At 43.2% G+C, this 24,550-nt stretch overlaps 1 protein-coding gene across 3 annotated transcripts in view; it reads right to left on the bottom strand.

Moving 5' to 3' along the window:
• Positions 1 to 24,550, bottom strand: part of LOC137413428 (protocadherin Fat 1) — a 372,531-nt gene that overhangs the window by 297,186 nt on the left and 50,795 nt on the right. For all 3 annotated transcript variants that reach the window (XM_078766236.1, XM_078766237.1, XM_078766238.1), the window contains exon 2: positions 6,557 to 9,872. In XM_078766236.1, the coding sequence (XP_078622362.1) occupies positions 6,557 to 9,842 (3,286 nt within the window). In that variant the 5' untranslated portion in view covers positions 9,843 to 9,872. The remainder of the gene's footprint in view (positions 1 to 6,556; positions 9,873 to 24,550) is intronic.

The raw sequence follows: 24,550 nt of genomic DNA, 5'->3' as shown, positions 1-24,550 counted from the left end.
TTGGGGAAATTACCAAAGTTCAAAGTGCCATAACTTTGTCAAAAATGATCGAAACGTCGTGAAGTTCGAACCTGAACTGCAACTTATCATGACGAAACCATGTGCCAAGTTTGAAATCATGAGCATTGAGAGTTTAGAAAAAAAAGTCCGGAAAACTGTTCTTTGCGTGATGGACGGACAGACTGACAGACGGAGGGACGGAGTGCAAACCTATAGTCCCCTCCGGTGTACACCGGTAGGGGACTAATAAGATAAGGAAGGCACATCTGGCCAGGTACTTTAAATTGTCATGTGGACAAAGTATCAGGTCGCATAAAGTAGCCTCCGCCGATAGACCTGAGGCGTTGTCCACGCGTGAGACATTCCTGAGTCAGACGTGCCTTGTGTTTCCTTTTGTTATGCCATCTCAAGTTCCGCTGCAGCACAATAAACGGACAAGAAATATGCAACATTTGGCTTCAAATGGCGGTGTCTGATTTTTCCTCTCCTGATATGAACCCAACCCAATTCATTATGACTGCGGAAGTGCGTTCGCCTCAACCCAAAGCTACGCAACACTGTTGAACATGCCAAACAGATTCACAAACTATCTGAAACATTTTCTGTGAACATTTACAAGCTTCAGGCCTCACCAAGTATATTTGAATAAAAATTAATCTTTTCCCTCAAATTAAAAGTGGCACCTGCCATGGGTTCTGGGACTTTCCGCCACCGCTGTCCGATGGACCAGTTTGCTGCGAGCTGGTAGCAAGGAATGCCGGTAGCGGTAGGTCAAGCCTCCGTCACGACCTCCACCACTAAACTAACCCTGCAGTGCTTTAACACAGCTACGATGAACACAAGTCTTCACATGTGGGGCGTGCGAGAGGCGGAAGACCAAAGGTCGAAGCCTCTAACTTCCTAGGCACGCACACTCGGGGGGGCATTCGCAAACAGCGGACGCTGGGTTTATCTTCAAACATGTTGCAATACATTAACCCTTCATTTGCAATCGTTCAGGTCTTTTGCGAGTGTGGGAGTTTAATTGAACAGGCGACACCTTCATGGAGTGAAAACCTTTATCATGTTGTGCTGTTTAGATGGAGAGGCATAATAATGCTTGGGACAAATTGTGGATACTTTAGATGCAAATGATGAACATTAAAATGTACAAGCTGAATTAACATTCTAATTTGCACCAAAACCTGTACAATTCAAAAGATGAACGCAGGATCAATCAAGATCAGCACAGCCAAAGCTCTATGGGATTTTTTCCTTTGAGAAACGAAGACCCTCGAAGATCAAGCCTATGTCGGGGCCTAGTCTCTGAACCCCCACGTAATGCGAGCGTTTTATGTAAAAGGTTTAATTTTTTAAATCCTAACAATCAAAACTAGACGAAGACTATTCACTACCCACAAGACATGGAATAAAATCTCTGCTTATGGGACACAGATGGTATTCTCGGTATATATTACATGAATTCCATCGTGACGGAATCACCATGTGCACTCTAATTTTGAACATATAAGGTAATTATCTTGAATGCTAAGAAGAGCAGAGAGAATTCAATTATATGTATTGAACCAGAACTGTCACATGGCTACAGAGGAGTACTACTCTCAGTGAGGCAGACCAGGTAATGTGACGGAATCACACGTGGGTGACGATTTTCATGGAATTCATCATTATCATAATTATTAACCACGTGATCATCAAGTTCGTTCAGTGGCATAAACAGATCACTCAATAAAATGTATCGTTCGAGTTTTACGAAATATATTTTATGACATCTATTTCAAAGAATTCAAACCTTTAACGCACCGACACGTGAGCGCCCATTCGCTTATCAGCTTTTCCTTTCTACATTCTCTCTGGCTAAAAAAAAGAAGAAGAGTGAAACAGAGACTTTGAAGAGTGAATTAGGCCGTGGACTTGCTCATCTCTTTAGTTTGCCGCTGTTTGTTGATCTCTAAAAACAAAAGCTCAATGGAAACTTAGGACCGCAGGTGCGGAAAGCACAACCGAGGTAGGGAAGTCCAAAGTGCAGGGACATTAAGATACTTTCCTCTGGCTCTAAGTACATATCATTTTCCCTGTACAACTGGATCAATGTCCCAAAATCAATGTCCTTGCATTAACTATGTTTCTTGGCAGACTTCCCCCCCTAAAGCAACTCCTCTGTGTGAAGAACACGCTCCCATGTTCAGTCTGTGGGTTCGTTCTCACCATCAAACTATCTCCTGTCTTTTTCAATATCCTCTCTCTCTAGCCAGCCAAAGGTTGCCTCATATGCAAAATAGAGTTTTATCAACCCTATTTATTATAACATCTGCGAAATTCTTCTTTTTTTATAAGATGTACGCAAGAACTTGCCAGTTTACAAAACCCTCGTCTATTATTCTTACAATAGTAATTATTGTCATAACCCCTACATCCTTTTTATACATATATACGTTTTTTTGTATGCAAGAGTGAGGGTGAGATCAAGTGGGGAATGGGGGAGAAGGACTCATGGGGATGAAGAAACTGCACATAAGCTCAATGAAACACAGCAAGAATAGGAACGGGAAGCAGGACAGAGCAGGGGGTGCTAGGCCGGAGAGGAGTCGGTAGAAGTCATTAAGACCACCAACCAGCTTGCAGTGAGAGAGAGAAAGACCGTCAGAATCAGCTTCATCGTGGGAGATACCAATGATTCTAAAATCTTTGGTTTCTCCAGCGTGAAGCCGAGCTCGGTGTGACGCAGGAGCACCAGCCCAGAGGGGATAGCAGTATTCCATTGAGCTGCGGATGAAAACCTTGTATCTGGTGAGGAGCTCAGATGTGCCAAGGAAGGACTTCGCATGATGGAGGATGCCCAGTCGGTGACTGGCTTTGGAGGCCAGCTTGGAAATGCGGTTTTCCCAGGAAAGATCATGGCAGATAGTGAGACCCAAAAGCTTGAGTGACAGAACTTCTTGGAGAAGATTGTTCAGAAAGTAGATGAGAGGGTTGTCCAGTCGGTCTTTTCGGAGAGACGATCTGAGGCCGGTCTAAGGGATGAGATATGAAGCAGCAGAGTGTGGGGTCATCAGGATTTTCCTGATGGCATAGGCAGGATTTTCCAGAGAATTGGAAAGATCATTGATGAAGATGAGAAACAAGACCGGGCCCAAAGGACTGCTTTGGGCACACCAGCCTTGACAGAGAGAGATGAGAGGATCCCGTTAAGAGCTACACGCTGACTATGAGAGTAGAGGAAGTCAGTGATTCATGTGTGGAGTTATCCTTGGATGCCATAACCAGAGAGTTTGGAGAGCAAGGCAGAATGCCAAAAAACGATCAAAAGCTTGAGACATGTCCAGAGAGACTGCCATGACCTCACGTCTGAGATCGAGGAATTCCATCCATTTTTGGGAGAGTAGAATGACCAGGTCAAATTCCATATGACCTTACTTATTTGAACAATGCTTTCGGACTTCATCAAAAAACCTTGTTTTTTCATCTGCCAGGACTTCGGGTCACTAACGATCTCACATTGAAGGTAGTCGTTATCATTACCAATTATCTCTTCTTACACAGCATCACATGTCGTGGACAAACTGGAAGTACAGCGAGCAGCACTGCTTGTGTGCACAGAGAGAATCTACCAGCCGGTGGAAGAGTGGGTCCTGAATGCCAATACCAGACAACCTGGTGAGCCAGAATTGCTAACCATAACATATCAGGGAAAATAAGTTAACAAAAAACAAACAAAAAGGTACCACAACACAGTAGGATCAGTTTCATATCCTTTTCCCAACCCAACGAGGCTTTCATATATAGTTTCTTGATTTGGTTAAAAAAAAAAAAAAAACTTTTTTCCACGCGCTACTCTCGCTCTGCTTGGATGGAGCTCAATTTTGTTGAGATAACCTGGCTTAGGGTGGGATTAAAGGAACATGTTGTTGCACACATTGTTAAAAACAAAACGGCAAGGAGATTCCTCTGTTCAGCAGGTGTTATCGAAAACAATTAAGAAAGTAATTTTCAAAATGAAAATATAAAACTCTGGTGCTTGGTATTATCACAAGAGTATTATCACAACATGTATGGTACATTCCAACAGAGCTAAATTCGAGTTAAAATGCAGGAACAAGTAGATTTGGGAGAGTGGGAGGAGGCAGAGAGTTCAAATGCAATTACAAAATGGCCAGCTTCCTCTTTATCAAAACGACACAGCACCCTATCAACAAGACACACACAATATTAGCATTGCGGAAGGAGCTGAGAAGAGCCGCAAACAAATTCCCATCATCCTGCATGGATGCAAAACTGCCCTTTTGAGAACATCGAGGATTTTCACTCTTTTTCCTGTACATTTGACCGGCCTGCATTGGCAGGAGGCCGGAGGGTGCGAATCAGTAGGCAGTATACCCATGACAGCTGCCTCACCAGCCTGCTACACACCTGTCAGCCCAGCCACCTAACCGGTCCCAGAGGGGCAGGAACACAGGTGATCAATGTGCCATCTTCATTGTGGGCCATGAGAGCATTTGCTGCGGTGCTTGTAGCAAAAGGGATGTGAACCTGAACTTCCAATAATTTAATTTACCAAACATTCCCAACATAGCCATTCACCCATATTACACAAATAGTTCCCAGTGATAAAAGAGCGATTCCAAACAAAGCAACGTGGCACCGAAATCTATCACAGCAAGTCAATGAACAGGGAAAAGTACAAAACACATCCATGTACCGAATCTTAAGATAGCTCTGGAATGAAAACTTTAAAGATCAAATCCTTCCTTTGATGAACGTCTATTAGCAAGAAGAAGAAGAAGAAGAAAACTTGTGCAAGAAAGCAGTTAAACTAGGTTTGTCTGAATCACGTTTGAATATGTGAAATGGACACAGACACAAGATAATGGAGTCTACAAAAGAAGAGCTTCAAACAACATTAGTTTGACCTTGGCAAGTCAACAGCCCCATATGATGACATTTGAGGAGTTCAAATGTGCCTGTACAATGGTTGTAGCCATGCTGTGGGTGACGACCGTGTGGCTGCGCTACTACAAACAGAAAGTGCGAGATTAACGCCGTACGTTCAGAAATGAGAACTATGGCGGGTCCACTGTATGACCGGTAATGTTTTGGACAATAAGGAAATTTAGGGTGGACATGGTTTTGAACCTCCTCCAATGCAGACACTTGCTCTGTCTATTTCTTAGCCATGGAGGAAGAGAATCTAAAATATGCAAAGACAACACTTTGACTTACAAATTTATATTAGAAAGTAAACAAAATGAACCCAAATGGCAGAAGGATATGTTGGTTCGAACACTAATGTCGGTTCAAAAGCTCAATGTTTACCATTTATGAAGCCTCACAAGTCTATCTTAGTTGTCTTACTTAGACTAGGAAAGGTTCCAATCAGGTAAGACGGTCAATTTTGCTCAAGCAACACAGGTAATGTGCACTTTGATAATGTTACTGCCCCAAACATTTTCATTTAAAAAAGAAAAATGTTTTCATCATTATTCATAAATACAGATGGGGCAAGGAAGAGAAAACCAACATCCCTGAGAGAGATGACCTGCTCTACAATGCAACCACCACCCATCATCTCACTGGCTCTAATCAACATGGCAGTTTAGGTACAATCTGTGGTTCGAGGCAGTGATTTGATGGATGTGGATGAGATTCACCTTTGACCTTTGTTGTCACTAATTCACTTCCTGCCAGAATTGGACCGCACTGACTGAATCAAAGTTCCCTCAATAAGTTGAGAATAGGATTGATAACCTTGTCTCAACTTGAGGCTTCCGAAAAACCAAACTGACTTGGCCAACTTCAACAAAGTTTCCTGAAATGTAGGCCTCAAATCTGGAGTTTCTTTGGTATGCCGATTTATATCTGTTTTTTAAAGGTCAAACATTTTTTATCAAGTGATCATGGAGGAAGTGATTAAAAATTGGCCTTCAATGAATATACAAGTTTATAAAAATGGAGGTTCCCCTCATTCCTTGGCCAAAGCATACACAAAGCAAAGGCCAACCGCACACCAGAGCAACATGTCCATGTAAATCCCATGCTACTTGAGAGCAATTAACACATCCATGTGATTTTGACCAGCAATATGAGGAGACGCTCGTGTGAACCGAACCACAAGTGATTTTTCAGGCGAATTTCAAATACAATGACATCATTTTTCAGAGTTTTTATATTGTGGTGTTTAAAATCAAATTTAAGAAAATAGACAGCATCTGCCTCTTTTTCAAGTAGACAACTCTACTAAGAATCGTCTAACTCGTATAATTTGAGGTTGTCACATGTACAATATTCCATGTGGATTTCATGAGAGAGCTCAACGCCATCATGGGATGATATTGAGGTGGATGAAGGTATTTGTGGATGTGCAATAAATTATGAGGGGAGGCCAATGCACCTTTTGGGCGATGGTTCAGCAACCGAGGCAAATCACCAGGTACGTGCACTGACTAATCACTGCAACGTGTCCGACCTTATAATGACATCTACAAAGCAATCCTTGTTTTAGCAGCAAAATGAATATCTGTGAACAACCAAGCCAAGTAATTCAATGATGTACACTCACCTGTTTGAGGCTGGATGCTAAAAACACCAAGGCCCGAGCCATCTCGGATGGAATAACGCACAAATCCATCACGACCCAGGTCCTTGTCTGTTGCATTGACCGTCATCACAACAGTGCCAAGAGTAGCGTTTTCAAACACAAAGCCCTGCTCCACAAAATGAGGGAACAACGGTGTGTGCACATTCTCATCCACGTCCACCACCTCAAGCTCAACGTGGCAGGTGCTAGCCAATGGCCTTGTTGGGTCTTGGTCTTTTGCCTGTACTGTAAAGTTATAAAATTGCCGTGTCTCAAAGTCGAGTTTCCTGGCCAGTCGCAGGGCGCCAGTAATACGATCAAGCTCAAAATATACCTTTTCTTGGTCTTGCAAGTCGTAAAAAACCTTCCCACCAGCTCCCAAGTCTGGGTCTCGTGCCTCAATACGGCCAATCAAAGTTCCTATTGGCAGGTCCTCGGGTACACGAGTACGAAACGTTCCAGGAAGGCAGTGAGGAGCGTTATCATTCACATCCATCACGTTGACTTCCACGGTCGTTACTGAAGACTGTTGTTTTTCTCGTGTAGCCCGGTCTCGTGCCTCAACGCGTAAAACGTATTTTGCTTGAACCTCTCGGTCAAGAGGTTTTAAGATTGACAAAACGCCGGTCAAATTATCGAGCTGAAAAAGGTTTTTGTGAGAAAGAAGGTAATAATAAACTTCGCCATTCTCCCCCAAATCTCTATCGAAAGCTTTGACCTCTAGGACAGCCGTACCCTTCATAGTGTCCTCCCGAACTGTCACCTGGTAGCTCGAGAACTGAAACGTCGGTGGGCAGTCATTCGCATCAAGTACAATGACATTCAAGAGCTGCCAGGCTGCCATTTGTGGCTGGCCGAGATCGTACACCGTGATATTCAAAATGTAACGATCAAACTCTTCACGATCCAGCGGTGTCAAAACATTAAGAATTCCAGTTTCTACCCCAATGTCAAAATTGCTTCTCTCATTTCCCCCTGCCAAACCATAAACGAGTTTTCCATTGAATCCACTGTCTGGGTCAAAACATTCAACATCCAAGACCATTGTTCCTCCAGCTTGATCTTCTCGCACTTCAACTTCCCATGGCTGCAGATTAACAAACCTGGGTGGATGCCTGTTTACAGAAAGGACACCCAAAAACACTTCATCTGCTTGCAACTTCTCTTTCAACTTTGCCACCTTGTGCAACTTCTCAGCAAAGGCTTTGGCAACACCTGTATTACGGCACTCAAGAACCTTTTCTGATATGGGACCGTTGATAATTGTCAAGTTGTAAAACATAGGAACTGCGGTTTTGTCTCCATCGGAAGCTGATATCTTCAAACTGAAATAGACAGATTTGAAATTGACGTCTTTTAGGAACCGCTTCAGTTTTAGAATGCCAGATGTTTCAGAGAGCTCGAACAAGTCTTGTTCATTTCCTGATATAATGTGATATCGCACAACTTCCAAAACGTCTTCGTCAATAGCAGACACCGTGTCAATCGTGTATCCTACAGCCATACTTCTTGGAATGGTTCCAGTGCAATCGACTTTCTCAAATTTTGGACGATTATCGTTCTGGTTGTTGTGTGTGATTGTGACATTCACTTCAGCTTCGCGCCTGAAGGGGCTGCCCCAGTCAGAAGCACGAATGCGCAGGCGGTACAACCGGGACATTGTCTCATGATCGAGCTCAGAAGAAGTGCTGATGACTCCAGAGAATGTGTCTATGACAAACGGCAGTGGATGAGTATTGGCAATGCTGTACGTCACGTAGCCATCATCACCCTCGTCCTTATCCGTTGCATGCACCTGCAGGACCGTAGTGTGAACCGGAACATTTTCATCGACCGAAATCCTGTAAGCCATTTTCTCAAACACCGGTGGGTTGCTGTTCACTTTGGCAACACTGACAAGAACTGTTGCCATCGCCGTTCCTATGTCAGTTCCCACCTCAATCTCAAAGGAACCCTTTTGCATGGCCATGATGCATTGGGCCGTCACAATTAGTCCTGTCTTTTCATTAATCTGGAAAAATTCAGAATCTGGGCTCTTCCTGATGAAGTATCGAAGCCGTTCAACACTACTGTTTGCTTTCAGAATTAGAACGGTGGTGTTGGCAGGTGAAAATCCGCTGATTGTGACATGATACCTGGCCTTAACAAACATGCTACCCATGGCAGAGCGAGGTCCATGAATGCTTAATTGCTTGTCAAAAGAAGACCTCGGTGGTGCTCCTTTGTCTTTGGCCCTAAGGGTCAAATTAAACCCAAACGGGTGATTGGCCCAGTCCATAGAGTCAACCGCTTTTATATGAAATTCTTCATCCGACAAGTGTAAAACTTTGAACTGCCCAGTTTCATCACCCGCAACGATCTCCACTGATGCAATCTGGCCATTTTCTCCAGTGTCTTCATCTTTCACACTTAGCAAACCGAAAATGGGGTCTTGTTCATCTGGAGATGGTTTATGAGAGGCTATAGAAATGACCGGAGCATGCCGGTTGATCCGCCTGACGTGTATACTCATTTTGGCCCAGCTGCTCATTCCAATGCTTCCATAGGGTTTCAAGCTGCGATCGACTGTTTCGATCTCCAGATTGTGTGAGCTCGCCTGGTCGGCATCCAACTTTCCTGTCAGCATTATCACACCGCTTGTAGGGTGCACAGCAAAAAGTTTGTTTTTTTGTGACAATGACTCACGTAGTCTGTAGTAAAATTCCCCACTAGACCCGACATCCGCATCTGTGGCTGTGACCTGAGCAATACTGGAGCCAATGACAGCATCCTCTGCAGTATCGACACTGTAAGATGTTGGGGAGAAGAGTGGTCGAAGATCATTTACATCCAAAACTTCAACATCTATTACTGTCCAAGCCTCATTTTCATTTCCACGAATATGTGCTTTCACCTTGAGTCGGTAGCGATCTTTCACCTCTCTGTTTAGCATCACTGACCCGCCGCCTTTTGTCCTGATCCTGAAAAAGCAAAAATCTCCAACAGAGTCTTCCTCAGCCTTAAAAATGTTATCATCATCTCCAGATATTATTCTATACCGTACATCCCAAGACTTGTTCTCAATGTAGATGCCCATCTTGTGAATGCTTCGTACGTAGGTCTTTGCAGGTGAGTTTTCATACACAGTAGCATTGTAAAGCTTCCGGGTGAATTGGAAAGGGACCTTGGCGAAGCCATCTGCAGAATCCGAGATGACCGGGATGTATAATATTGCAGGCAGCAATGTTAACAGCAGCAGCCACAGCTTAACGTGCCATTCCAAAGCCATGCTGCTTCGGGTCCAAGGTCAGCTTGATATCTGTAAAGGCAAGACATAGATCAATAAAATAACAATTTTTATTACACGAATAATCTTCCACAATGGAGATCCCCAAGTGCATAAAGCTTCTCTAGAAGCTACAGCAAGGCAATAAACACTCCAAAAGCCCACAAAACTTTGGATTATCTGTCGTATTGCTTTTGCTTCTTATACTCTTATTAGTCCAAGTGGTGTTGATCAAGGGTCCAGATCCCTGGTGTTGGGCTAGCGGCTAGGGTGCTGGCTTAGGATTATCCAAGGATCCTGGGTTCGAATCCCGGTCGATCGCTGAATTAACGCCAGGGGGGTTGACTCAGCCTGTCATCCTTCCGAGGTCGGCTAATTGAGTACCAGTTCACTGTTAATTCCCTGTTTGTCGTTAAAGGCGGCAAAAAGGGTTGGTGTCAGGAAGGGCATCCGGCCATAAAACATTGCTTCAAAAAGGGGACCGAAAAACAACAACCAACCACGGTTCCCGAAAAAGGCCAACCCCCGCTTTGCGGGGAAAAATGGCCTCTAAAGGTGGTTATGTTGTTTTTACTCTTATTAGTCCCCAACCAGTGTACAGCGGAGGGGACTATAGGTTTGCACGCCGTCCGTCAGTCCGTCAGTCCGTCAGTCCGTCAGTCCGTCCGTCAGTCCGTCAGTTTGTCAGTCCGTCAGTCCGTCCGTCTGGCCGTCTGTCCGTCTGTCAGTCCGTCCGTCTGTCAGTCCGTCCGTCAGTCCGTCACGCAAAGAACAGTCTTCCGGACCTTTTTTCTAAACGCTTAATGCTAATGATTTCAAACTTGGCACATGGTTTCCTCATGATAAGTTACAGATGAAGTTCGAACTTCACGACGTTTCGATCATTTTTGACAAAGTTATGGCACTTTGAACTTTGGGAATTCTGATTATTCTGAATGATCCTTAACTCAGTGCCATTTTAAGTTTTAATTTCCTTTAAAAACCAATTTCTCTGCAATAATAGGACCGATTGAGATCAAATTTTCACCGTAGGAGGGACTCGGTCTGTAGAATATTTTAATGGTAATTATGACGTCACAGGTCACGTGGTTCGGCCGCCATATTGTTTTTCGTGAAAACACGGAAACCCCTTTTTCTCTGCAACGGCTGGACAGATCGAGGCCAAACTTTGCAGGCAGATCGCATACCCATGACAAACAAACAAGTCAGCGAGAATGACGTCATGCATCACATGGTTTCAGAGTTATGACGTTTTTAAGCATGAACCTTTAAAACCGAACCTCTCCCTCATTTGTGATCCAATCGAGGGGAAAATTCACAGATCTGTTGAGCATGTCAGTCTACTAAAATGTCCTTTTCGAATATGCGATAGGGCACGTGGTTTGACAGATATCGTTAATTAAACGAAGTAAAAAAAATGGATATCTCTTGTTTATTCTAGAGTTCTCCTCAAGCCGCACCATGCGCCCTCAGCCTCGTCTCGCGAACGTCAAAAGCGCAACACAGCACGCACTTTCGGGAGGGGTGGAGCCAAGCCGAGTAACATATATATATATATACACATCGATCATTGATCGTGAACCGGAAAATATAATAAATTACTGATATTTAGCGACTCGAAAGGTTCTTTATCAACAACTTATTTTCTCGTGCTTCTGCTGACCTGTCTGTGAGGTGTATAAATCGAAGTCCCGAGTGTGAATCACAGGTGAGCCCGTCCTGGGGTAATTAGTGATTGGGAACGATTCAGAACCTGTGGGTAAATAACCATTGGTAATTTCCCCAACAGTTTTCCGGACGAAAGACTGCCGGAAGGGGACATGTATTGCAGCGCAATACTCAGAATGCTTGTTTATTTTACCATTCCCTTGTTTGTATATGAGTCTGATTACCGTCTCAAATTAGGAAATAGTTTTTACCTCACATTCAATTTATGTGGTTTACAATTACTTTAAAATAAATTCATTATTTGTTGAATTTTACTTTTCTTGTTTACTTTTACTTTTACGTTTACTTTTACGTTTTACTTTTCACGTTCATTTCTTTGTTTGTGGGTTCGGATTAAGCCAGTGTCGGCCGTCCGTCCCAGGTAAGACTTTAAACCTTCCTGCGCATGCCAGAAATAATCCCGGCAAGTTTGAAATACGCCTCAGAGTTTAAACTTGTTCCGGTCATTCGTCCTCTTGGGATGTTAACCCCGGGGACACGACAATATTGTCCCCTTCCAATCCACCCTTGTGTTTATCACCCACCTCCATAGACTCCTCCACTGACTATGGTTTCCCTTTATTTTTTCAGTTGGGAGGATTTCAATGACGGTCTAAACTCTAAAGGTACCCAAAGGCCATTGAGGGTCAACCACAGTGTGTGCACATGGACACCAGACAAAGTGGGGTACACTGATAAATCCCACCCTGAAAGTCATTGTTGTCCTGTTTTGTATGCCATTGGAAGGTGGTGTTGCGTACTGTAGAGATGTTAGTGAGGTTAAGGGTGTCACATGACCTGACTTTCCTCTCTGAACCAGCACGTGTCAGTCAAGGAAAGGTGACGGGACCCCTGGGAGTGTAAATATAATAAAGGAACACAGGGCACAGCACAAAAAGTGCTCCCTTCTCCAGGCCAGAAGATGTAACACATCACTTCCAGTGCCATTAAAGTCTTCACCTGGGATGTGTCCCCCAGGAAGACCTTCCCACTGCTGAAACAACGCTCTGATATTGACCAAACCTGCTGGCTCAGAGAAGCGCAACAATTGGCCGGAGCTGTGGGTCGTGTCCTGATTGGGCCAGCTGCAGGAAGGCACTTTCTCAATGGCCGCACCACTTCATGTGGGGAATAAGAGGAGTTGGGGGATCATTTGAGGATTTGAGGAACGACATTCTTCCTCTTTTGCAAGAGACACTCGTTAATGGCGAACTGCTGTCTTTCATCTGGTAGCTATGTTGGTGCTGGAGATCTGCTCTTTTGTCAGGGACGCTTCACTGGGCTGCTATCTCTGCTAGGTATAGGTCGGCCCTGCTCTGTTGTGCTCTTCAAACTGTTCCCTTATAATAATTTATTCATTAATTATTGTCCATGATTATCTGTCTTCATCTGATGGATCCGTCATTAAACCTGTCTCATGCCTGAGTCTTCTATATATTAAAGTACCTGAATTTATCTGACCGTCTGTCCCTCTGTCTGTCACGCTCTTTTCGCTGGGACATCATTACGGTGTTACGTCTAGTGCTAAGCTAGGCATCTACGGACGTCCACTTCATCCTGGTGTCCAGCACTTAACCCGGTTAAGCAACGTAACCCGGTTGCTTTGCTGACAGCAGTTGAACACCATAACCCACATCTTTAGATTCATATTTTTTGCCATAACATAGCGCATTATGGCTCTCTCGAGCTCGAGTTAGCCAATCACCTGGGAGCATGAGGCCACGTTGGCCACGCCCACGGCAGGACGCAGAGTTGCAATCGATCGCTCAGAGCGATCACGTGATGTTCCTTGCCGCGCGACTATATATATATATATCACTCAGATCCCTCACAATCGACCACCACCACCTCCTCCTGCAATACTAAATATCACTCAGATCCCTCACAATCGACCACCACCCCCTCCTGCAATACTAAATATCACCCAGATCCCTCACAATCGACCACCACCTCCTCCTACAATACTAAATATCACCCAGATCCCTTGGAATCGACCACCACCTCCTCCTACAATACTAAATATCACCCAGATCCCTTGGAATCGACCACCACCCCCTCCTACAATCTATCTATCTATATATATAAAACACAGTTTGTGTGTGTGTGTGTGTGTGTGTGTGTGTGTGTGTGTGTGTGTGTGTGTGTGTGTGTAATGTTACCGATAGACTCCTAAACGGAGAGGCTCACGTACTTGATATTTGGCACAGACATGGCCATTGAACCTGGTAAGAACATGGCCGACCGAAAAATTTATTTCATAATATTTTTAAACCATATTTTTACCTCAGCGCATTTCAGCGAGGCATATTATGCACGGAATCTGACCGGTCGCAGAGCAGCGTGCTGATTCGCTCAGAGCGATCACGTGATGTTCCCTGCCGCCATTAACTCAGTTACGCGTTCGCACGTATTTCAGAGCGAAAAGCAATTGCCTTTTTTCATATTTAAGTGACGAACATTGCCATTCACACCACATAGGTCTTTTTCCCTTTCATCTTTAGATTCATATTTTTTGCCATAACATAGCGCATTATGGCTCTCTCGAGCTCGAGTTAGCCAATCACCTGGGAGCATGAGGCCACGTTGGCCACGCCCACGACAGGACGCAGAGTTGCAATCGATCGCTCAGAGTGATCACGTGATGTTCCTTGCCGCGCGACTATATATATATCACTCAGATCCCTCACAATCGACCACCACCACCTCCTCCTGCAATACTAAATATCACTCAGATCCCTCACAATCGACCACCCCCTCCTACAATACTAAATATCACCCAGATCCCTTGGAATCGACCACCACCCCCTCCTACAATACTAAATATCACCCAGATCCCTTGGAATCGACCACCACCTCCTCCTGCAATACTAAATATCACCCAGATCCCTTGGAATCGACCACCACCCCCTCCTACAATACTAAATATCACCCAGATCCCTCACAATCGACCACCACCCCCTCCTACAATACTAAATATCACCCAGATCACTCACAATCGACCACCACCCCCTCCTACAATACTAAATATCACCCAGATCCCTTGGAATCGACCACCACCCCTCCTACAATACTAAATATCACCCAGATCCCTTGGAATCGACCACCACCTCCTCCTGCAATACTAAATATCACTCAGATCCCTCACAATCGACCACCACCCCCTCCTACAATACTAAATATCACCCAGATCCCTCACAATCGACCAACACCCCCTCCTACAATACTAAATATCACCCAGATCCCTTGGAATCGACCACCACCCCCTCCTACAATACTAAATATCAGCCAGATCCCTTGGAATCGACCACCACCCCCTCCTACAATACTAAATATCACCCAGATCCCTTGGAATCGACCACCACCTCCTCCTGCAATACTAAATATCACCCAGATCCCTTGGAATCGACCACCACCTCCTCCTACAATACTATATATCACTCAGATCCCTTGGAATCGACCACCACCTCCTCCTGCAATACTAAATATCACCCAGATCTCTTGGAATCGACCACCACCCCCTCCTACAATACTAAATATCACCCAGATCCCTCACAATCGACCACCACCCCCTCCTACAATACTAAATATCACCCAGATCACTCACAATCGACCACCACCCCCTCCTACAAAACTAAATATCACCCAGATCCCTTGGAATCGACCACCACCTCCTCCTGCAATACTAAATATCACTCAGATCCCTCACAATCGACCACCACCCCCTCCTACAATACTAAATATCACCCAGATCCCTCACAATCGACCACCACCCCCTCCTACAATACTAAATATCACCCAGATCCCTTGGAATCGACCACCACCCCCACCTACAATACTAAATATCACCCAGATCCCTTGGAATCGACCACCACCCCCTCCTACAATACTAAATATCACCCAGATCCCTTGGAATCGACCACCACCTCCTCCTGCAATACTAAATATCACCCAGATCCCTTGGAATCGACCACCACCTCCTCCTACAATACTATATATCACTCAGATCCCTTGGAATCGACCACCACCTCCTCCTACAATCTATATATACTAGGGCATGCCCGTACTATATATATATCTAAAATTATATCCCCCCCCCTCTATTTACATGAAATGGTTTGGTCCAAAGCGAACGGCTTGCGAGTACGGTGACAATCCCCCCCCTCTATTTACATGAAATGGTTTGGTCCAAAGCGAACGGCTTGCGAGTACGGTGACAATCCCCCCCCCCCTCTATTTACATGAAATGGTTTGGTCCAAAGCGAACGGCTTGCGAGTACGGTGACAATCCCCCCCCCCCCCCCCCCCTCTATTTACATGAAATGGTTTGGTCCAAAGCGAACGGCTTGCGGAGTTTGGTAAAGAAATCGCCATAGCTCGGTAACTACTTGTCCGATTAATATGAAACCTTGAAAAGGCACATCCTCAGGTCCCCAGCAATATACCTGGCAAGTTTCAAGTATATCGGACCCGTGGTTGTCGAGAAACAGCGGTCACAGACAAACATACAAACATACAAACATACAAACATACAAACATACACACAGAGATTACTGGAATTATAGATAGATAAAACACAGTGTGTGTGTGTGTGTGTGTGTGTGTGTGTGTGTGTGTGTGTGTGTGTGTGTGTGTGTGTGTGTGTGTGTGTGTGTGTGTGTGTTGGTGCGTGTGTGTAATGTTACCGATAGACTCCTAAACGGAGAGACTTACGTGCTTGATATTTGACATAGACATGGCCATTGAGCGTGGGACGAATATGGCCGAACTCAAAATATTTGACGATCCATATTTTTTATTCATATTTACCTCAGCGCATTTCAGCGCACGGAATCAATGGAATCAGAGCAGGTGGGCGCTGATTCGCTCAGAGCGATCACGTGATGACGCTATGACGCTATGAACGCTATGACGCTATGACGCTATGAACGATATGACGCTATGAACGATATGACGCTATGACGCTATGAAAAAAAAAATCGCTATGACGCTATGAAACGCTATGACGCTATGAACGCTATGACCACTATGACGCTATGACGCTATGAAAAAAAAAATCGCTATGACGCAATGACGCTATGACGCTATGAACGCTATGACGCTATGACGCTATGACGCTATGACCACGATGACCACGATGACGCTATGACGCTATGGAAAAAAAAATCGCTATGACGCTATGACCACTATGACGCTATGACGCTATGAAAAAAAAAATCGCTATGACGCTATGAAACGCTATGAACGATATGACGCTATGAACGCTATGACGCTATGACGCTATGAAAAAAAAATCGCTATGAAACGCTATGGCGCTATGACGCTATGAAACGCTATGACGCTATGAATCGCTATGACGCTATGAACGCTATGACGCTATGAAAAAAAAATCGCTATGACGCTATGAAACGCTATGACGCTATGAAAAAAAAAATCGCTCGCTTTGCCAAGGGGCTCGCTCCCCCCCCCCCCTCCCCTCCCTCGTTCCCCTCCCCCTCCCCCTCCCCTCCCCCGCCCGGCAATGCCGGGTACTTCTGCTGGTAACCCATATATCGGACTATCAATCAAAAAAGTGCGCTCTTCACCCGACTTATTATTAACAGTCACGGCAATGATGGAAACGTGACAATACACAGGTGAAGAATTACCATCCAACTCACCCACTCTTTCGTATTTTATAAATTGCTCGCAAAAGCGATCACAACGCACACACAATTAAACTGGACAACAACTGACCACGGGATATTGCAAGTTTTAGAAGTGAAGACTCAACAATAGGGTCACCTTCTTACAATAAATTGGCTTTTTATGCCTCCGCCCGCGAAGTTGGCCAGGGGCATTCCGTTTTCGGGTTGTATGTACGGGTTTAACCTCGTTTTTCTCAGCAACATGTCGATTGAGACTAAACTTTCAGCATAGGAGCAACACCCATACAGAATGTTTTTGTGATAAATGTGATGTCATAGGTCATGTGGTATGGCAGCCATCTTGGATTAAACACAAATAATTTAAAAAAAGATTTCTCGGAAACTGCTGAATGGAAAAATTTGAAACTTGGCACATTGTCAAGTATTCCCAATGGGGAACAAAAAAATAATAATGATGACATCATCAGTGAAGTGGTATACCAGCCATAAATGTTTTAATCGAATGTCTTGTCCTAAAAATTTGAAATTGCATGCATATGATCTATGACACATTCGTATTGAAATATTAAATTTATGACATCATATGCCACGTGATTTGGCAGCCATATTAGTTGGAAAGCCGATATTTAAAAAAAAATCCCTTCTCCGAAACAGCTTCACCGATCGATGTGAAACATGTCCTGTCTGGTAAAAATGGGATACTTGAAAACAGCTGAAAGGATTTAAATCAAACTTCATTCTTTTTAGGACAGTGAACAAGGGCATCTACCCATTGTAAAACACAGGGACAACGCAGAGGCATAGTGGCGACACAGTCGCATTGCTCTAGTCTTTTAATAAAATTAAGATCAGAATATACAGTCACGTGAAAAAGTAAGTACACCCCATGTAAAGTTTTGACTTTTTCAACATATTTCAACATACAGCTATTTGATCTTCATTTCAACAATATTGAAAGATAAAGGTGATATAATATAACAAATATCATGAAACATTTACATTTTGTAATCCATTGTATAATTTAAATAAACATAAATGCAAATTTCGCATGTGGAAAAACTAAGTACACCCTTGGCTCTAATAGGTGGTATTGCCCCTTTGGCAGAAACAACCTCAAGTAGGCGTTTCTTATAACTGTCTACCAGTCTCTGACATCAACTGGGAGAAATTTTTGCCCACTCCTCCATGCAGAATTCTTTCAGCTGTGCGATGTTTGAGGGGTTTCTTGCATGCACAGCTCGATTCAAATCCCCCCACAACATCTCGATGGGATTTAGATCCGGGCTTTGACTTGGCCATTCCAGAACCCTCCATTTCTTTCTTTTCAGCCATTCTTTGGTGAATTTACTGGTACGTTTAGGGTCATTGTCATGTTGCAAGGTCCACCTTCGGTTGAGCTTCAACTTTCCGACAGATGGCCTCAAATTATCCTCAGGCACCCTCTGGTACAATGAAGAATTCATAGTGGATTATATGATGGTGAGCTGCCCAGGCCCTGATGCAGCAAAGCTGCCCCAAACCATAATATTTCCACCACCATGCTTTACAGTTGGTATCAGGTTCTTGTGGTCAAATGCTGTCTTTGGCTTTCGCCAAACATGTCTTCTGGTACTGTGGCCAAATAGCTCTACCTTTGACTCATCTGTCCAGAGCACATTGTTCCAGAAGTGCTGGTCTTTGCCCAGGTGTTCATTGGCAAACTTTAGTCTTGCCCTGATGTTCTTTCTGGACAGCAAAGGTTTCCTCCTGGCACACCTCCCATGTAGATCAAAGTTGTGCAGCCTCTTTCTAATGGTAGACTCATGCACTTTGACATCAACAGTGGCAAGAGCTACCTGTAGGTCCCGTGATGACATTCTGGGGTTCTTAGAGACTTCTTTCAGCATCTTGCGGTCTGCTCTCGGGCTGAACTTGCTGGGACGGCCTGGCCTGAACAAGTTGGCAGTTCTTTGGAATCTTCTTCACTTGTAGATGATCTTCCGGACAGTCGAATGATTGATTTCAAATTGTTTGGAGATCTTTTAAATCCCTTCCCAGACTCGTAGGCATCTATAACCTTCTTTCTGAAGGCCTCAGAGAGCTCTTTTGATATAGGCATGGTGACGCAGCACACTTCAACAACAAAGAGCAAACCAAACTAAATGTCTGAGGTTTAAATAAGACAGGTTCCTCCAAGATCCTCTCTAACGATGTTCTAATCGTTTGCACCTGAGCTGGTGCACCTGATTCTAATTTTAGGTATTTGAAGTAGTGATAAATGTAGGGGTGTCCTTACTTTTTCCACATGCGAAATTTGCATTTATGTTTATTTAAATTATACAATGGACTACAAAATGTAAATGTTTCATGATATTTGTTATCTTATATCACCTTTATCTATCAATATTGTTGAAATGAAGATCAAATAGCTGTATGTTGAAATATGTTGAAAAAGTCAAAACTTTACATGGGGTGTACTTACTTTTTCACGTGACTGTAAACCTTATGCATGTCTCGCATTCATTGTTAAGTCGACAGTGTGGAAACAAATGTCATCATACAGCTCTATATCACCTAAATGTAAACTCTACAAACAACTTTTACAACAAGTTGTCGACAACAGTCGTGCATCGTCATGTAGTGTCAATGACAAAATGAGATTGTTCAAGATCCATCACCGACGGTCTTGTTGCATTGGCGAACGCCGGCTAGTGTGCGGTGGGCTTTAGTGTGTCGCTCTCATCTGATGAAGTGCCATGGTGGTGTTCAGGAAGGATTCAGTGTTTTTGTGTTTGTGCGTTCAAAGCTAGCTCAATGATGAGCAGACAACCCATTGGTAAATAGAAAACAAACTGAGCATACATCCTACCGGGCCTGCTACATAATTCAAAAGATTCAGAGAAACAACACATACATTTACAATTGCAGCTCATGGCATGACTTCACCTCTGCTTCTAACTGTCCAACAAAAGCGAAATTTTCACATCCTGCCACCATATGTAAGTGACATGAAGCTTGTGCAAACATCTGGTGAAGGTTATGCACCAACGGGACAGCTCGAAGCAAAAGCCCCAGTGTTTGCTCAGTGTAGGAATGCACTGAGTTTATTTGGTCAGAAAAGCACGTGGCAAACAGTAGGATATAAATATACAGGAGAGTCCCATGGCAGAATAAAAATATTTACGATTTGGTGGAGAGTAAGGTACAAAGCTGTGTGCACCCACCATGCGGTTTGCTCATGCAACGAGACTGGAAAATATCTCTCTCAAAATCGAGTTGAAAGAATTCTTCGGATCTCTCTCCATGTTTAACTCTGTACGTTTCTGTGAATCTCTAAGTGGATGCTGGACTAGAAGGATGGCCTAGCTTGGGTTCGAATCAACTGCCACGCTGGTGTTTCATAGGCAGGGCAGCCAATACCATCTTCAGAAACAAAGGGCGACCAATGCAAGTCTCTGCTTCTCCAACCACGTCTATGCACTCCACATCTCTAATCACCTTCATTTTCAAATTATTTTGGACCTTTTTGGGGTAACTTGTCATCAATACGAGTGATTTTTACCCCATGTGCATAATTTGGCTTCTTTTCTTCATCCACTTGTGTTTTGCTGTAATGCAGCACATCTTCCATCCTCTTCTTAATTCAGGATCTGCTGCACTGTTCTCCGACTTACTGCAGGTGCCTCGGCAAACGGAAGGAAAGGACCGTCAGCAATGAACTGGAATCGGTAACACAAAATCCTTCCACTCCCTCGTAACTTTAAAGGAATCGGTAACACATTCCTCAATCAATTGTGTGAAATGCCCACACAGAGTTTTAGATCTTTGGTGGTTTCAGGGTTCGAGGAATAATTTTCTGCAGTAGATTCCCATGATAGAAAAATGCAGTAAATGACATGATAAAAACTTTACAGAGAAGCCAAACACTGTTGGTTCATTCTTATCTTTTCATTATACATTCCCTCAATATCAACATGCTTGTTCCATTATCTTATCATCGTTATGAACATCAAAATATACTCCTAAGAACTTTGTGTCTTTGTGACCTATGACATCCAATTGACTTGAAATTTGAAGATGATTTGCATATCAGGTTACTGAATTCAAACACCAATTATTTTTGATTTTGTGTGGCATTTATTAGCTGCTAGTCGGGTTCACTATGTCAATAAATTATATTTCGTTCAAAATCATGGTAGATGAGCAAACCTATACATTTTTGGAAAGGTTATAGCATAAGGAAACTAAAAATCAATGTTTACATTTGGAGAGATACCTGTATGGCGGCCATTTTGGATTTTCAAAATGGCCACTGTAAAATACATATTTTGTTCTATTTCTGCCTCTAATTACCCGAAAAACTTTTTAAAATATACTAAACCTATATTTTCAGGGACAAGGAATCCAATGAAAGTATCAAATTAGTGCTATGGGGAATGGTAAGACACGAATCAAAGGTTTTGAATTGCAAAATACTGTCTTTATATTCGCGATAAGTTGCATAATCAAATACATGTTATCATTTTGTACAGGCAGTTAATAACATCAAAATGTGTCACAATAATTCATATCACCAAACATACACAGGCAGTCAGCAAAATCATATATACACATGCAGTCAGTATAACTTCACATCTACACAGGCAGTCAATGACAAAATATACACAGGCAGTCAATGGCATCAAACATACATGATTACAGAATATGCCATTTAGAGTTCGTCATCACTGTCCTGTGTGTCGTATCCGACAATATAGTCCGCATCGTTTTCACAGTCCGTTCCACACAAGCAAAGGTCGGTCAAATTGATTGGCAAATCGAATTGGTCGAATGGTCGATCGAATCGAATTCGATGAATCGAATCAAATCGAATCGATCGAATTGGTCGAATGGTCGAATGGTCGATCGAAGCGATTGGTCGAATGGTCGAATGGTCGAATTAGTCGAATGGAATTGGTCGATTGGTCGAATTGGTCGAATCGAATTGGTCGGAATTGGCAAATGTAAACATTGATTTTCAGATTTTCCATGCAATAACGTTTCCAAAAATGTATAGGTTTGCTAATCTACCATGATTTTGAACGAAAAAACATAGTGAACCTGACTATGCTGTGTTTGTGTAGTTCATTCACGACTTAGAGTTATGTTCAATCCAATATGGCTGCCAAACCATGTGACCAATGACATCATCAATTTAATTCTCCCATCCAATTTTGGTGTAAATCATGCTCAAGAAATTTCAACCTGATCAGATCAAGCTTTCTACTTGTCTATTTATGATGTATACATAATATAGTAATGTTATGTATACATCATAAATATTATATTTATGACCTTCTCTGGTGAGGGTAATAAGCCCCATTCAAAAATATAGAACGGTCCGATATACCCGCATAACCAGAAACCTCATCCAGGAAGGTGGATCTGTCCAGGAAGGTGGATCTGTCCAAGAAGCCTGTGTTACATAGTGGGGAGAATCAAGTGCTTTGGGAACATCAGCGAGCTTTTTTAGCGTGCGTGTCTCATCAGCCAGCTGTACGCAACGTTTCACTTCCTACCGAGCTGTTAGGGAAAGTGGAAAGGTTTATCGGTGTGGTGAATTTTCCAAGTTGAGCTTGGAATGCCCCTTGCTCACAATATCGAAAAATAATAACCCGAGGCAGTGTGGGGTAATCACTTCGAAACCTGATTACGAGACTTCTGTGCGGAGAAATTTCATTATTAAGATCCGTCGAGCTTGTTGGAGAAACTTCTTTCTAAGGAAACCTGAGTACTTAATCACTCGGGTTTGTCCGATTTGTTCATATTAACATCAAGAAAGATTACTCAAGTTAAATAATTTTCATACAAATATTTATTATACAGCAGAATCACTATTGTAGTCTATATAGCGCTTATAGACGAGAACGGCCCTCTGCATAGCTCCGCCAGGATGAACAGCTTACGTTTTGTATCCCACTGATAGGCCAGATCTGGATTTGGGCCTGAACCAAAATCTAATCATCCTGTTATTGTCACCTAACCAACTCGTCCACCAAGTTTTGTCATAAGTCATTCACAACTTTGAGATATCAAGCTCACAGACAGAAAAAAACAGATGTGAAAGCATAACCTCTGTCCACCCACATTGGCGGAGGAAAAGATGTCGCCAAATCGATATATGGCATATTTATTTATCCATAAAGTCACAAAAAGATCATACGCTTTTTGAACGTCACAAAGAAGCACAAAGGAAAGCATCTTCATTTCATTTCCACGTTAAACCAATTGCTCATTAAGAATACCTAACCCAGTCCTGTTTGATCCGCAAGGAAAACGGAATGGGAAGGTGATGCATCAATGGAAATTGAAGAGACAATCCAATATAATGAACAAAGGGAAAGCGCACTTGGTCGGATGCAGCTCGCCTAGTGCTAAAAGTACTATGGATGCTCAGAGATATGTGTGTTGTCATGCCAAGCGACAAGTCCCACAAAGCATTCCTTAGGGAGCTGTTGTCTGGGCACGCTAGTTACCGATGAAAAGGCCACATTACCTCGTGAGCGTACGCACGTTCGGAAGGAAGGCTGAAAGATTGGCTAAGTCGTGAGGAAAATAGTTGGCCTAGATTTTGAAGCGAGGACATGTCCTTTCACAAAGATTTGCTCTAACAACTGCTCTCAGTGCCTGCGGCGGCAACTTGGCAGACACAGAAGCTATGCTGGATTTATGAGTGCAATTCCAGGCAGAAACAGCACTGAAAGAGAGATTAAAATTTTCTCAGGAATCCCATTCTTCAATTTCTTGGAGTCAGAGTTAGAATCCCTGGATTATAAGCACAAGTAAAATGGCCAACCACAAGATACATTGTCATGCATATAATGTAGTCAATGTTTACAAAGCTTACGGACTCCTAGACTAAAGATGTCATTACTGCAACAGTGGGCAGTTCACAAACACGTCGTTAAACAGTCTTATTCATCAGAGGAACTTTGGGCCAACAACCCATCATTACATCATCATCAATAGACACTCGAAAGGTCATATTTAACCACTGGTTGTTTTTCATAATAAAACAGAGGGAGAAAGTGAGAAATAGTTTATCTTTTTCAGGACAGTATGTCTTCCTTGGAAATCCCTATCATCAGCATGAGTCAACCGCCTTCCGTGAGCCAGGAATGTCTGCGATAAACCAATAAAACATTAATTCTATGTTATTCCTCAGTTTGACGTTTCATTCTCAGAATGAAGTCACACGTTCATCAGGATTGCTCAGTCAGCTTGGTAATCCAAGGTAATCCGTTCACCAACTCAACAATGTGAGGATTTGGGGTCAGTTAACTACTTTGAATACCATCAGCATCGTCAACTGTTAGGACCAGATCGATAACAATTCTGATC

This window comes from Myxine glutinosa, chromosome 12 (assembly GCF_964187855.1).
Source record: "Myxine glutinosa chromosome 12, kmMyxGlut1.1, whole genome shotgun sequence".
Taxonomy (NCBI): Eukaryota; Metazoa; Chordata; class Myxini; order Myxiniformes; family Myxinidae; genus Myxine; species Myxine glutinosa.
The sequence above is the reverse complement of the archived record's forward strand: the minus strand, read 5'-3'. Positions and strand labels throughout refer to the sequence as shown.